This window comes from Kogia breviceps, chromosome 8, assembly GCF_026419965.1.
Source record: "Kogia breviceps isolate mKogBre1 chromosome 8, mKogBre1 haplotype 1, whole genome shotgun sequence".
NCBI classification, from domain to species: domain Eukaryota; kingdom Metazoa; phylum Chordata; class Mammalia; order Artiodactyla; family Physeteridae; genus Kogia; species Kogia breviceps.
The window spans coordinates 560,094-576,285 of NC_081317.1; the positions used below are offsets into that span (position 1 = coordinate 560,094).

At 57.2% G+C, this 16,192-nt stretch overlaps 1 protein-coding gene across 3 annotated transcripts in view; it reads left to right on the top strand.

Annotated features, from left to right (window-relative positions):
• Nucleotides 1–16,192, top strand: part of EXD3 (exonuclease 3'-5' domain containing 3) — a 73,940-nt gene that overhangs the window by 1,304 nt on the left and 56,444 nt on the right. For all 3 annotated transcript variants that reach the window (XM_067040230.1, XM_067040233.1, XM_067040232.1), the window contains exons 2-3: nt 1,669–1,738; nt 12,925–13,008. In XM_067040230.1, the coding sequence (XP_066896331.1) occupies nt 12,945–13,008 (64 nt within the window). In that variant the 5' untranslated portion in view covers nt 1,669–1,738; nt 12,925–12,944. The remainder of the gene's footprint in view (nt 1–1,668; nt 1,739–12,924; nt 13,009–16,192) is intronic.

Below are 16,192 nucleotides of genomic sequence, written 5' to 3' on the forward strand. Positions count from 1 at the left end.
TGCTTGTGGGAACTGGCAAGTCCAGAATTTTCAGCCCGGGGGGGCGGGCGGTGACAGGCTGGAGACCCAGGGAAGAGTTGACGCTGCTGCTCGAGTCTAGAGGCAGACATTCCTGTTCCTCAGGGGACCTCAGTCTTTTCTCTTAAGGCCTTCAACTGATTGGACAAGGCCCACCCACATCATGGAGAGTCTCTGCTTTACCAGTGTTGTTTTTTTCTACTGATTTAAAAGTTAATTTCATCTGAAAAATACTTTCACAGCAACATGTGACTGTATTTGACCAAATATCTGGGCACCATGGCCTTTTCGCGTTGACACATAAAATTAACCGTCACAGGGCTTCCCTGGTGGCGCAGTGGTTGAGAGTCTGCCCGCCGATGCAGGGGACGTGGGTTCGTGCCCCGGTCCGGGAGGATCCCGCGTGCCGCGGAGCGGCTGGGCCCGAGAGCCATGGCTGCTGGGCCTGCGTGTCCGGAGCCTGTGCTCTGCAGCGGGAAAGACTAGCAGTGAGAAGCCCGCGTACAGCCAAAAAAAAAAAAAAAAAAAAAATTAACCGTCACAGCACCCAACCCTAGAAACACTCCTGTAGATGGGCTCCGCCCTTTTCCGTACTCAGGAGAGCACCCTCCAGGGTCCAGGGGAGGCTTGTGTCTCGGGAGATGTCAGAACCCGGAGCCCAGCGGTAACACAGAGACCCAACTGCCTCTGACGCTGGACTCCTCCTTCTTCAGTTGGGCCTGTGACTCTGCTCAGTTATGGCCGAGTCTCCTCCCTGTGTGGCCCTGGGCCAGATCCCTGCACCTTACCTGTGCAGCCTTCCTTACCTGAGGACCAGGGATGATGAGAACGACCCAGCAGGGCTGCTGTGAGAAGGGGCTGCCATGATGCTTGAGAAGTGCTCAAAAGGTGTCCTGGGTCGCTGTGCCCCCAGGACCCTGCTTCCTCACCAGTGTGGGCTCTGAGTTTCCCAAACTGCTGGCCTGGAGGAGGGCAGGGCCCGCACCACACACATGCTTCCTCCTCCCCGAATTCCTCTGCGGATGCTCCCTTCCTCTGACCAGACCTCCCGCCCCCCAGGCTCCCCGCAGCCCTGCCCGGTCCTGCCTCAGGATTCCCGCCTCCCTCGCAGCCCCAGACGGTCCCTGAGCTCAGCTGCCCCCTCCCACCGGCCCACCTGGGGCTCTCCCTCACTGCAGCCCTCACCCCCACCCCGTCCATCCTTGCAGCTCACGCCCTCCACCTGACGAGCCCCGCCCACCGGGACCTCTGGTCCCCGGTCCCTTCGTCCGGGCTGTTGGAGCCTGGCCTCACCGACTGGTCTCTGTGCCCCTTGACTGTGAGCCTGGGCGGGGGGTGGGGGGTGGGGGTGGGGGCGTCACGCGGGCCCCGTGCGGGCACTTGCTCCTCCCCCGGCCCAGCTCCTTCCTCATCCTCTCCTCAGGCCCCTCCTCTGCCCCATCTTGCCTCCCAGCCCGGGGTCCCCGCCTCCTCCCTGGGAATGCGCTGGGCCCACCTGGGCCTGGCGCTGCCCCCTCCTCATCCCCACGTATCTCCCTGGGGTGCTCCCTCTAGGTATCACTTCCCCCCTCGGAACAGATGTTGGTCTTCGCATCTTGAACAAAGCGCTCCCCTCCTGCGCCCACACCATTTCTTTGTTCCCTTTTGCAGTGAGACTCCTTGAAAGGACCGCCAGTCCTCAGCGTCTGTTACCTTTGCTGCGTGCTTTTTAGAAACGAAGGTATGATTCACGTGTCATAAAGTTCATTTTTAGAGTGTACGATTCGGTGTTTTTGTCGCATTGACGGACTTGTGCAGCCATCACCGCTCACTCGCCCCCACTGCAGCCACTGCCTGTCGCGCCTCCCCGAGCCCCGGGCAACCGGTGGGCCAGTCCCTGTGACCTCGCCTCTTTTGGACAATTCATATAAGTGGCATCATAAAGCGTGTAGATTTGCGTCTGGCTTCTCTCGCTCAGCATCATGGTTTCGAGGATCATCCACGCTGCAGCGTGTGTCGGTTCTTCACCCCCTTCAAGGCTGAATTACGTGCTGTTGTGCGGATGGGCCGATTTTGCTGATCCACCGACGGCCACTTGGGTTGCTTCCACCGCCTGGCTCTTGTGAATCACACTTGTGTGCGTGTGTCTGTGTGGCCGTGTGTCTTCCATTCTCCTGGGAGCCGGGTCGGGGGGTCACTGTGTGTAGCTTTTTGACTCTTTTCCCGCCGTGCTTTTTACTCTTAATTCTGCTCCAGGCGGCCTTTCCACCAGGGTTCCACCCAAGCACTTGTCAGGGTTTCTGGTGGCCTCCTGTGGCTCGTACGCCCGCCCTTGGTGCCTGGCCTCTGGGACACGCCTTCTCCGGGTCTCCTGTGCTCCACCCCCAGCCCGCGCCTCTTCCACCTCCTCTGGCTCTGTCCCGGGGCCCTGCCTGTGTGCACTCGGCCACCCGGGGGTCCCGTTGTTTGAATTACTCTCTGGGTGTTCTCTGTGCCCACTACTCTTCATCTCTTCTATTTCCACAATAAAAGGATGAGAAAAGTACCATCCCTGTGCCGCCAGTGTACACGGATTACTATTGCAGCTCTGCCCCTAATAGCCCCAAACCGGAGAGAGCGTAGCTGCCCTTCCGGCGGCGCTGGCCAGACAGAGGGCGCGTCCGCACTGAGGGAGCGCGCTCGGCAAGCAGGGTGTGCGCCTCAAGGGAGTGTGTGCCACGTGAACACAGACCCCGCAAAGCCAGGCGGTGGGGTTCCATCAATGCAACTTGCTTGAAGTGACAAATGATGTGAATGGAGATCAGATCACCATGGTCAGGAGTCACTGACAGATGGGTCACTAACAGATCAGCGACTTGGGGCAGCTGTGAAAGGGCAACAGGAGGGCTCCATGGGGCTGGAACGTTCTGGTTTTCGACTGAATCAGCACAAGGTCCTGGTTGTGATTTGGGGTATATGGGACATCTATTACTATTTCTTACAAGTATGTGTATATCTACAGTTATCTCAAAATAAAATGTTTAGTTCGTAAAAATCCTTAAGAAGATTTCAATTACAAGTTTTTCTGCTTTACAGACAGCCTGAAAATTGGAATGATTAAATGACCTCTAAGATTCTTCCAGCTCTAAAATTCAATACTTTAGAGGTTGTTTAGAAAAACTTCCTTGTATCTGAGCTAAAATCTATTCCCCAGGGCACTTCCCCTGTGGTCCAGTGGTAAAGAATCCGCCTTCCAATACAGGGGACACGGGTTCGAGCCCTGGTGGGGGAACTAAGATCCCACGTGCTGCGGAGCAACTGAGCCCGTGCGCCATAACTACTGAGCCTGTGCTCTAGAGCCCGCGAGCCACAACTACTGAGCTTGTGCGGCCGCAACTACAGAGTACACGGACAACAACTGGAGAGAGAAAACCCGCACGCCACAAGGAAGACCCCACGCGGCCAAAAGATAAAAATAAATAAATAAATAAACTCTATTCCCCTGGAGCTGTGGCGGTGCCTGGAGCGGCCGTGGCCCAGAGAGCCCCGAGCCGGCCTTGCTCAGGACGCCGTTCGCCGCTGCCTCCCACGCTCCTCCTCCGTGGGGGCGGGGCTGCTGAGATTGGTCGGATCCCGCGATTCGTAAATCAGTAGAGGCCGGCACGGGGGCGTGTCCTGAGCGAGGACAAGACTCAGTGGCCAGCTTCAAGACTCAGTGGCCAGCTTGGCGCTGGGACTTACTTCCAGAAGAGTAACTGGTTGGTTCTGGAGCACAGATGTCAATCAAATGGGCAGGAATTGGTACGTGGGAATTGATTTTCGCCCAGTACAAAGAATTTTTGTTTTCTTTTTAAACAATGGGTACTTCCAAGAAAAAACAAAATGCCACATAAGATTTTTCTCTCAGGAAATAAAAACAGGCTCGGATGTGATAGGGGCACTTGGTGTCCGAGGCCAGCCGTGTGGGTCTGCGTCCCCCGGGGCTGGGTCCCCACGCTTCTCCCCGGGGCTCAACCGGGGCATTGGGACCCACCACTTCAGGTGTTTACAGGCTGCAGATGTGAACGCATTCGCCGAGGACCCTGCCCCCGCCCCCGCCAAGAGGTCTTAAAGAAGAAAAGCACGAATGACAAGAAAGGGGGGCATTCGGACAAGAGCAGGGGCCCCTCCAGCCAGGGCAGCCCACACTCCAGGGAAACCACACACACGGCAAGTGGCTCCAGATGAATCTCCTTGGAGGGTCAGAGTCAAAGGAGAATGTAAAACAGGAGACTTTCAGTTCTGCCCTGTAGGATCCCGTGGAGGAGGGCTGCATCCTACGGGGGGCTGGGTGTCTGGGTGCATCGGACCTGGAAGCAGCTGGTCACCCATCTCTGCTTTCGTGGACGGAGACCCCCTGCAGTTTCAGACCAGACACTGTGCTGCTGCTGTTCCCTGAGCTAATGTCCCCTCGCAGCCCACCGCATAGCCACCGGCACCCTGCCCCAGGACGGCCACCCTGCGGGCCAGGGCCTGTCCCTGAGCAAGGAGAAGCCAGAAGGCTAGAAACTTCGAGCAAACCGGCAGCAATGAGCCTGCAATGCAGAACCAGAGCTTGTGAAGGAGAGCTCGTCGCGTGGAGTAATGACGAGCCAGTGAGCGCTGCGGCTCCCAGATTCCAGGGGTGAAGGGCCAGCTGGGGGGGCTTCCACCTCCCAAGGAAGGAGGGCCAGCCAGAGGGCTAAGGGACATTTGGGCTCTCACGACAAAAGGGCAGGTCCAAGAAGCCTGCGTTTAACCAGAAGGCATTCGTCTGCGGTGGGGAAGGAAACTGTGCCCCCAAAGTCAAAACCAAGAAACAAAAGGAAGTAGAGGGAGTTAATAAAGAGAAAAGCCCAGAAGGAAATCATGACATTTGCAACAACATGGATGGACCCAGAGATGATCACGCAAAGTGAAGTTAGGCAGAAAGACAAATATCATGTGGTCTTATTTATATGTGGAATCTGAAGGATGCAAATGAACTTATTTACAAAACAGAAACAGACTCACAGACACAGAAAACAAGCTTATGTTGACCAAAGGGGACAGGTGGGGGGAGGGATAAATCGGGGGTTTCAGATTAACATATACACACGACTATATGTAAAATAGATCACCAACAAGGCCCTACTGTATAGCACAGGGAACTATATTCAATATCTTAAGATAACCTGTAATAGAAAAGAATCTGAAAAAATATATATATAACTCAAAAAGAAAAGAAGAAAGTTTAATTAAATAATTAAATCAGGAGGTACAAAAGCAAAAGCCAGTTCTTTGTGTTTTTGTTTTTGTTTTCGTTTCGGCCACACCAAGCGGCTTGTGGGATCTTAGTTACCTGACCAGGGATCCATCCCAGGCCCTCGGCAGTGAAAGCAACAAGTCCTAACCACTGGACCTCCAGGGAATTCCCCAAAATCTAGTTCTTTGAAAAGACCAATGAAATAAACTTTTGATAAGACTAATTAAGGGAAAACAAAAGAGTCGTAAAAACTTGCTGAACATTCATGAAAGGCGAGAACCACACACATAAACAAGATTTACACCGATCGCCCTGATGTTATGGTAATAAATGAAAACCTCCTCAAGAAATCGAGGCCTCCTATGAGAACGGGCCTGGGGGAAGCAGGAGACTGGAGCAGGCAGTGAGCGGAGAGCAGGTGGGCTTAGAAGTTCCCGCCGTCTGGGACGTGGGCCCCCGGGCTCCCCACCAGTCCTGGCTGCAGCCCTGGGAGCCTGAGTCAGGACCCCTGGCCGCCGCTTGAGACAGCAGATGTGTCTGGTGGTCACGGACAGCCAGCGACACAAGCTGCCGGCTCTGCAGCTCCGACCCCCAGGCATCTGGGCGGGCGGGTGGCTGGCATCCCCTGTAAAGCTAAGATTCCATCGTAGTTTATTTCAACTTTTAAGAATAACATCTGTGGTTTGATTTCTTTTTTTTTCATGAATACAAAGCGGAGTGTGTTCATTGTATAATATTTAGAAAACACAAAAAGTAAAAGAGAAAACCCAGAGGAGTGGCGGGTGCCCCCCGGTGCCAAGTGGGTTGAGGCCCACGGGCCTTTGTTCCGATGTGGCCGCTTTGGTGACACACAGCTTCGTGACACACTGGAAGGATTTGTCCCCGTGACATTAAATATTTAATGTGAAATGTGGTTTTTAACTAGCCATTCGTCATTCCTCCAATTTCTACCTCGTTTCTGGCCGTCAGGAGGCCCTCAGTCAGAGCAGGCAGGGGGCAGGAAAGCCCATCCGAATGGCGGTGACCCCTGACCTCTGCCCCCTGCCCCCACTGCAGTCTGGCACCTGGTGAGAAAGGGTCCCGAAGAGCCTTCTGGCCGAGACTCCCAGGGCTGGTTCCTTTGTGCTGCAGGAGAAACTCAACTCAGTGTGGCACCATCGCAGTGACCCTTGGTGTTTAAAGTTGGCGACCTTAATTTTTAAAGAAAGGAACAATCGTTAAGTCAAATCAGTAAGTTAAAAATCACACCTCTGGGATGGAGGGACTAAGAGGTCGGCCAGTGTTGGCAAGAACTCAGGGGAGTGGGGGGTAGTTTCCCAAGGCAGCTGCCCTGGAAGAGTCCGCGGGTTCCCCGAGAGTTAAACACCAGCTGCGTCTGGCCCGGCACTCCCTGCCCACAGACGTGTCCGCGGCCAGGACCGTGGCTCGTTACCCAGCTGAGATGCCGCGGTGTGGATGAACCTCTAAAACATCATGCTGAGTGGAAGGAGCCAGACAAGAAAGGACGTATATTATGGCTCCATGTGCACGAAGCGTCCTGAACAGGCAAAGCCACAGGGACAGGAACAGGGTCATGGGTGCAGGAGGTCGGGGGGCCAGGATGGGTGACTGCTGGCGGGGACGGGCAATCTTTTGGGGTGATGACAGGCTCTGCATTAGGGGTGATGGTTACACGTGCCTGAATATACTAGAAACACTGAATTGTATACTTTAAAAGAGTCAATTCCGGGCTTCCCTGGTGGCGCAGTGGTTGAGAGTCCGCGTGCGGATGCAGGGGACGCGGGTTTGTGCCCCGGTCCGGGAGGATCCCACGTGCCACGGAGCGGCTGGGCCCGTGAGCCCTGGCCGCTGAGCCTGCGCGTCCGGAGCCTGTGCCCGGCAACGGGAGGGGCCGCGACAGTGAGAGGCCCGCGAACCACAAAAAAAAAAAAAAAAAAAAAGTCAATTCCATGGTATGTGAATTACACCTCAACAAAGCTTTAAAAAAATCACTGAGATGTACGCACAAAAGTTTAATTCAGTTTGAATGGCTTTCAAGTTAGCGCTGTTATTTAACTGAAGCGGCCTGAGTGGCCACATCTGCAGGGCCCAGGCTTTGCACCCCCCATGTCTCTGGGGGTCCTGGGTGGCTCTGCATTTGGGATTGGGGGCAGTAGGGTAAGTCTCTCTGTAGCTGTTGTGGGGGGTGGCAGCTGGGGGTCCGGTGTCCCCTCGTCCTGCCCCGAGGGCCCGGGATGGCAGTAGAGAGCCGTCCGGCCGCCTGCAGGGCCGCTCTCCCGTGTGGTCAGCTGCTTTCCTCAGTCAAGACCAGTGTGTCCAGCACAACTACGTGAGTCACACGTGTGGTTTTACATTTTCTATAAAAAGAAAGAGGCGAAATTAACTTTAGTGATATATTTTATTTAACCCCGGCATACGCAACATGTTACTATTCCAACACGTACTGGATACACAGAAGTCAGTACTGAGACCCTTTCTGCTGTCCCCCCGTGTGCGTTCTGCGCTTACAGCAGGTGGGGAGAGGGGGCTGGGAGGCCGCCCTTACCACCCTCCTCCACCACCTGCCGCGCGATGGAGGGCAAAGGGTACCCGGGGCACACCCAGCCAGCGCTCCCGCGGTTGTGGGAAACGACACAGAAAAATGACAAAGGAAGCAGGATCTGGCGCCCAGGCCAGAATGCTGTGCTGACCTCTCTAAAGGTCACTCCGTCACTCTCCGTGGTGCGGAGAGGATGCCTCGTGCTCTGTGCTCGCCTGGGCCGGTGGGCAGACGGTCAGGCGGACGGGGGGCCCGGGCCTGGGCCGGCAACGTGATCCTTTGCGGGGTCCTTGGCTCTCCTCGCTGGGCTGCTTGAAGGGCAGCTTCGGGTCGGGAACAGTGAATCGTCCACTCCTCGCTGCCCTTCCCAGGTCCTCTGGGCGCCCGTGGGGTGTCAGGCTCTGCTGCCCCTGCCCCGCCCGCTCACAAAGCTGCTTTGAGAAGGGGCGACCGGCCTGAAGAACGTGCCCCCAGCCCGGCTCATGAGCAAGCTGGGCTCCTGCCTGGCTTGGCCTCCTTTGGGCATGAGGGGTCTCTGGGCACAGTCGGGCCGGGCGGGGGCACGTGCCCACGAGCACCCGCTCTGTACTCCCCTTCTACTTCTCTGTGGGGCTGGGCTGTGGTGGACGTGGGGGGCGCTCTGTCTGGAGGCGGCAGCATCTCTGGGAGGGTGACCCTGCTGAGGAGTCCTCTTTCCCCCACTGGGCCTGCTGGATCCCCTTGGGCCTGGCTGGGGGGGGCGTCCAGGGGGCATCTGCCTTGGGCCAGGTTGGTCAGCGTGCCAAGCAGGAGGCTGGTGGACATGGGGCAGGCACATCTGGGGGCCCTGATCACCCCAGAACCTGTGGCAGGCCAGGTCATCTCCCAGGTAGCTCTCAGGTAGACGCCCAAGTAGGTTTACAGGTAGGCTTTTAGGTAGACGCCCGGGGAGGCTCCCAGGTGGGTCCCAGCTCTCAGGAGAAGGCAATCCGACCTGCAGGCTGTGTCTCTCTGGGGACTCCCCTGTGCCCTCCTTGGCTTTGAGTCTGTTTCTAGGTGGGTTTGCTGCTGGGCTGGGGCTCCCCGCTCAGGTAGGGAAGCAGGAGCCTCTGGGGCGAGTGGAGAGCTGGTCGCGTGCCAGGGCTCCTTGCAGGGATTTGGCTCAGCTTAGCCCCTTCCGGCAAAAGTCACAACGCTACACGAGTCGTATTTGGTGACTCTGATTTAAAGAAAGTTTGAAAACTGCCAGGTGGTGCTCACCGCGGGGCCTCCGGGAACTCCTGTCCCCGGGGAGGCCCGTCAGTGGGCCATGGGGTTGGACCGCCCCTCAGCGCCCGCTCCGGGACCCCCAGGAAAGGCCTGCAGAAGAGGGCCAGACATCGGCCCCATCAGAGACCGTGACCGGGCGGGCTTCACGGGACAGCGGCCGTGAGGGCCGTGAGCGACACCCCTGCTACGTGCGGGACAAGCGCCCCGGCTGGGGCCTCGGTGTGGACGGAACAGCTGTGGTCACGCGCCCTGGGACAGCAACGCCAGCAGAAGGGCCCAGAGACCAGCTGGGGGCGCTGCACTCCCTTCCCTGGCGGGAACTCAGCAGCTGGGAGGACGGTGCGCCCCCCGGCCACCCAAAGAGGGTGTGCGGTGGGGGTGGGTCTCCGTTTAGAGACCCCAGCCTCCTGGAGTGGCAGGCCCCCCAGGGTTCGATCAGACTTGGGGTAGGAGGTGGGAAGGAGCGTCTGGGGTTAGGGCCCGGCAAGGGGCGGGGTGCCTGTGCACAGGGGCCTACCTGCCCCACTCGAGCTCCATTACAATGACAGTAAAGACATTAGAAAAGCCAACGTGCTTGAGGGCAGAGAGGAGGAAGAGGGGCCTTGCAGGCTGGGAAAGCAGAGCCCACGGCTTGGCCGAGCCTGGCTGCAGAGCCGGGGAGGCTCCAGGCTGGAAACAGGGCCTTGGGGAGGTCTGCGTGGGGTGGGGACCGAGACCCCAGGTGGGGAAGGGAGAATTCCTTCCCGACAGACAGACAGACTGGTCTCCCAGGCCCCTGTTACCCACAGTGGGGCTCTTCCCGGGTACCCCCCCAGGTTCCCAAGCAGCCGTCCAGGGCCTCCTCTCCGGTGTGAGCAGCAGCCCCCAGACTCTGGAGGAAAAAGGGGCTGTGAACAGGGCGGGGCTTCAGTACCGACCAACGGAGCGTGTGGAGGCCACCAGGCCCTCAGGAAAGGACTCTTGGCTATTATTAAAATTGTGATAGTGGAAATGAATAATCAATGAAAGGATTGCAAAATAAAGTTCAGGAAGTCTCCCCCAGAGGCAGAGAAGAGGAAAGATAAGAAAATTAGAGGTTCTTACAGGAAGCCTAACATCCAAGTCAGAGGAATTCCAGGAGGAGAGAATGGACAGCAGGGAGGCCAGGACATAATCCCGGAAAACATGAGGACGTTTCCCAGGACTGACGGACGTGAGCATGCCTAGCGGACCCTGCCCCAGCCGTCCGTCCTGCTGACACCTGGGTGCTGTCAGGGGAAGGTCCCCGGGGAGGGGAAGAGCAGCGTCCTACCTACGGTCGAGTGTCAGGGTGGTCCAGAGCTCTCAGCACCAACGTCAGGAGCGGGAAGGACCATCACCGTCACATACCTGGGGGCGGCCTCTCACCTACAGCCCGTGCACAGCCAGCCTTCCAGCCAAGGCTTAGTGCCCAGTGAAGACATTTCCAGACAACCAAAGACCGGTTAAATGGCCCTCCCTTGCAGTTCTTCTCAGGAAGCTCGTGGAGAATGTGTTCCTCTAGAACCAGGAGGAAAACTGAGAAAGATGAAGGCTCAGAAATCAGGAAGTGCCGGACGCACCAGGAGAGAAGTTGGGGAGGGAGCCCTAGGGCAGCAGCTGTGCCACCGGGCTAGAGAGCAGCCATCCAGATTGAGACAGGAGGGCAGGGACTTGAGAAGGGATGTCTCTGGGAACAAGTGACAGACTTCCAGGCTTGTCTGAACATCCTGGGGAGGTGTTATGATGCTGTCAGAGTCCTGTTAATGATGGCCTTGCAGGAAATCCAGCAGGGAAGAAGTCGTGTTATTTTTTCTTTAATCTTTCCCCCGTTCTTTAGATAGGATAGTTTCTGTTGGTCTGTCTAAAGATTCACTGACTCTGTAATCTGCCATCTCCAATCTGCAGTCAAACCCAATCAGTGGATTTTGCGTTTCAGTTATTATACTTTTTATTGGAGAGCTGCCATTTGGTTCTCTTATGTAGTTTCATGTAATTTCCATTTGTCCCTCTCTTGTTTACTCATTTAAGACCACATTTTCCTTTAACTTTTTGAACGTGTTGTTCACCCATTCTTTGAATAGTTACAATAGTTGTGTTAAAGTCTTTTCTAAATTCAACCTCTGAGCTGCCTCGGAGTTGCTTTCCATTATGTGCTTTGCTGTATTTTTCTCCCCTTGAGTGTGGGTCATATTTTCCTCTTATTTGCAGGCCTTGTGACTTTTATATTATGTACAGAACATTGTAAATGTTACATTGTAGAGACTCTGGATCGTTACCTTCCACTGAAGAATGTTGAACTTTGTTCTAGTAAACAGTTAATTTCTCACTGATTACCTTGAACTAGGGGGGCATGTCTTGACATTTTGTTAGGGTGGATCTTTATCTTGATGGGACTCAACATACAAAGCGCTCCATGGATTTTCTTATTTCTTTTTTTTCTGGTTGCATCGGGTCTTTGTTGCTGCACGCGGGCTTCTCATCCCCGTGGCTTCTCTTGTTGTGGAGCACAGGCTCTAGGCGCGCAGGTTTCAGTAGTTGTGGCATGTGAGCCCAGTAGTTGTGGCGTACAGGCTCAGTAGTTGTGGCACACGGGCTTAGTTGCTCCGTGGCACGTGGGATCTTCCCGGAGCAGGGCTCGAACCCGTGCCCCCTGCATTGGCAGGCGGATTCTTAACCACTGCACCACCAGGGAAGCCCTGTTCCTTGGATTTTACTGGGGCTTGGTTTTAGATTTCGGCAGTTGGTCTACGGTGGGGCTCACTTGCCACGGTCGCTGGGCTGGAGCCCAGAGTGTGCAGCGTTGCTTGACTGTTAGTGCCCCTGTCGAACTCTCGGCCTGGGGACTGCTGCCTCTGGGAGCCCTGGGGATCCTGCATTGCTCACCTGCACGTCTGGCCCTGAATGACCCCTCCAGCTGGTGCCCTGGCCCACAGATGCGCGGCCTCCTCCTCCACCGGAAGGATGCTCTGCTCACCAGGTTCCGTGTCATGGTCTCAGTTGGGAGGTCGCCCCCAGCTGGGAGCCGGCCCATCCCTGGGCCCCCCACCCTGGGCATCACCCGTCGTGCACAGCCTATTGTCCAGAAGTCGGCGACCTAAAACGTGTCTGGTGGACGTTGTCTGTGGTGGGAGGGCTGGCCTGACACTAGTCAGTCTGCATGGCCGGAGCACAAGTTTGGAGCAGACTGAACAAGGCAGGAAAGTATCCAGAGTTCACCCCAGCTCAGCCCTGCTATGCTCCTGTCTCCTGCAAATAGTGTGTCAGCAGAAGATGCCCGGAGAGCTGTTTCAGGGGCTTTCGGGGTTTGGGCGGCTGGGGCGTGACAGTGAATTCTCACCTTGAGCTTGGTCAGTTAGGTGTAAGACCGGACACTCAGGAAACGACCGTATCAGCGTGTTGGTGAGAGATGTGAATGTAAACGTCCAAAAGAATAGCTAAAAGCTTGTGGGAGTTGGGGAGGAGAAAGCTCCAAGGGCTCTCCCCTCCAGGCCTGTGTCAGGACTCAGGTTTACACAGGAGGTGGCGTGTGTGTCCCCGTGACATAAATCACACCGCAACGGAGGAAAAACTAGACGATCTCCGTAAATGTGGAAAAGTGTCTTGTATAAAATACACATTGGCAGGAGCCCGTTGGCCGCCTGGGAATGGTACCACTTTGTTGCCAGCCTGGATGATTTAGAGCTGGGTGTGCCCGTATGGGCTGGCTCAGGGGTCCTCACGGTGGGTCCACCCCTGAGGTTAGTGCTACGTGTCCCGGGTCCAGCTGGGGACGCTGAGGCCGCCTGAGCGCCCCCCACCAGGCACAGAGGTGGGCCCTGCATGGCTGCCCGTCAGGGCCCATTCCCTGCTGTGTGGAGCCCGCAGCCTAACTGTCCCTCTCCACTGGTCCCTCGAGCAGCTCCCCGCCTTCCGCTGAGGATGGAGCCTGGAGAGCCCGCCGGAGAGCCTGCTGCTGGTGACACTGCTGGTGACCCAGCTGGTGGTGAGTGTGTCCCCATGGGTGAGTCTGCACCCCTCATGGCCCAGGTCCAGCCTGGCTGCACTTGTCAGGACTGGGCATGGGTGGGTGTGGGCGGGGTCTGTGTACAGGTACATGCCTGTGCACCGGGCAGGGACCCCAGGTGGGAGGCGTCCAGGCGATGGGGCTTTCTGGGGGCCTGGGACATGTGGAGAGGCCTCAGTTGTGGATGGGAGCAGGCAGGTGGCTGCTACCACGGCCTTCCTGTCCTGAGGGCCACGGCGGGCACCTCCCTCTGCCCTGGGAAATGTGGCCTCGTGGTCCTGCAGTGGACCGCCTGCCGGCCACTTGCCTGATGTCTGACTCCGAGGGTTGGCCATGACTGGACGGACACTTCAGGGAGCCCACACTGAAGTGTGGGTGAAGCTGGGTGCAGGGGGCTGGTGGAAACGGCGGGGTTCTCTCTGGAGCCTGGCTCTGCGCCCCACACCAAGTGTGGACGGACACAAGGCATCTTATCGGTCCTGCCAAGAAGGAGAGAGGATGAGGGGGCTGGGCGGTGTCTGAAGAGTGAGGGCCCCCAGACTGGCACGTTCAGCTCGGGCGCCCCAGGATCCCACGTGGTCTCTGGCCCCAAGAGAGCTGAGGCGCTGGCCCCCATTTCTCCTCCAAGAGCCCCGAACTCCTCGCAGTGGTGTCTGTGGGCTCCGGGAGGCTTTCTTTCTGAGTGTCTCCTGTGTTCGGTGGGTGTCGGGGGCAGGGCAGACGCGGAGCCACGTGGAGCCTGCTCTTGCCCCGCCGAGGACAGGCGGTGATGTGCAAGAGGAGACCGAGGCCGGAGAAGGAGGGGCTCCTCCCAGGCCGGGATCGGGTGTCCGGTTGGAGAGTGGGGCGCCCCTCCCTGCTGGCCCCTGGCATCCTGGGGGGCCGTCCCTGTGCCAGGCTGGGGTCCTCTGGTGGGCACAGGGGTGGGAGGGAGAGCCCCCAGCCAGTAAGCAAAGCGCTGCCCCTTCTTGCAGGTGGTGGGGAACCTGAGGCCTCTTCCCAACCTCTGCTCACCCACCCCAGGGTCCTGAGAGGCTTGTGGAGTCGGCCCCCCCTCTCCTGTGGGGTCCTCCGCAGGTGCACACCGCCTGCTCCAAGCAGAGTCTCCAGGGGGGCGCCCAGGCACCCGCAGCCGCCCACGATGGGCTCCTTTTCTGCTCACAATTCCCCAGACCTTCAGACCGTGCTTTTCCCCACCTCTGTCCCCAACGTGCAGAGGCTTCAGGCCCTGACACCACCCTGTTGTGACTGGACTTCAGACACAGCCCCTGGCCTTCTGCTGTGCGTGACCTCAGGCCAGGGAAGCCCTCTTCAGTGGGCATCTCTCCACCAGGATCTGGGTACCTCCCCCAGGATGCTTCTGGCGCCTCTGCTGGTTTTGCCAAGAGCAGGACCCTCCTCATCTGTAGCCCCCGGACTCTGACACCCGAGGCCCCAGGGCCTCGGCTTGTCCTGGACCATCTGGATGCCACCCTCCCCCGCCTGTCCTGATGCTGGGGGCAAGAGGGGAAGGGACAGGCCGGGGAAGACCTGCGGCTCTTCCCTCCCGTCCTCCCCTCTTCTGGGAACAAGAAAACATTCTCCAACTGAGAAGTCAACTGGGGTCAAAAATTGTTTTTCTCCTGAAATCGTGGCCTTTGGGTGAGCAAGTGTAGCTGAATCAGAAAAGCTGCATGCTGAAGTCCAGCAGGTCCCAGGATCTCGGGCAGCAGTGGATCCCCCTTCCTTGGGAAATTCAAAAGTCAGGCAGACAGAGCTGAATCACTTCTCAGCATGGAGGGAGAGGCAGGCAAGCCCTGGCCAGGAAGCCTGGTCCCCGCCCCACCGCCCCTCACAGGCTCGTGCAGTACCCAGAGCCTCCAGGCCTGGCCCTCTGTGTGTCAGGGCTGGGGTGGGGGGCCCCCCAGCCCCTGGGGCCGTGGAACCATCCTTGGGCTGTGACCTGAGGGAGGCTGTGAAAACAGGCGACACAGCACCCACCTTGCTGGCTGTGTGACCGTGGGCAAGTTACATACCTTTCCGTTTCCTTACCTGAGAAAAATAGTTGTCGCCCTATACTTAGCTCCATCTGGGAATGAAACACTGCCGGCGTGTGTGCGGCGGAGACGTTAGCTGTGATCCTTTTCAGTCTTTGACCCAGTGGAATTCATTTTGCTGTGAGAGATTAGGAGTGGGTCCAATCCACGCTAGAGGGCCGCTGGGACAGCCAGCAACACTGAGTTCCCCATGCTGGGCGTCTCCCAGCGCTCTGCTCTGTTCGCCTGCCTGCATCACGCTGTTTGATGGCGGTGGTGTGATGACCTGCTGATCTGGCAGGACTAAACCTCTCGTTGCTTTTCTCTCGTTTCTTGTTTATTTTCCATGTAGACGTCCGAATAGCTTGTTTGCTTCTACAGAAATCCATTGCTGTTTTTACTGGGTTTCATTACGTTTGTGGTTGGACAAAGAGGCATCTGGCGCCATCTCATCCCAGTGTCAGGCAGGGCCGCACGCCCGCAGCGCCCTCCCACAAGGTGGGGTCTGCCTCCGCCCTTGCCCTGGGAGCCAGGCTCAGGTGTGTGCCTGAGGCCCTGGGGAGGAGCCCGTCTAAATTCCTGACCCACAGAATCTGGGATCCTGAGAGACGAACCTCTTGTTTGGGGCCCGTTGCCTTTCTCTCTGTTCTCTGTCTTCAGCAGTGCTTTTTTTTTTTTAATTTATTTACTATCTTTGGCTGTGCTGGGTCTTCACTGCTGCACGCGGGCTTTCTCTAGTTGCGGCGAGCGGGGGTTACTCTTCACTGTGGTGCATGGGCTTCTCATTGTGGTGGCTTCTCTTGTTGCAGGGCATGGGCTCCAGGCACGCAGGCTTCAGTAGTAGCAGCACGTGGGCTCCGTAGTTGTGGCGCGCAGGCTCTAGAGCGCAGGCTCAGTAGTTGTGGCGCACGGGCTTAGTTGCTCCGCGGCATGTGGGATCTTCCCGGACCAGGGCTCGAACCCGTGTCCCCTGCACTGGCAGGCGGATTCTTAACCACTGTGCCACACTCAACAGTGCTTTTAAAAATAGATTTTGCACATTTTTATTACTTTTTAAAACTAGGCATGTCATCTTTTTAAAGTCCAGTTGTTCATAGCACCTTTTCTTGCATCAGATTTTCCGATTTGCTAGTGAAACCCGGAGGTTT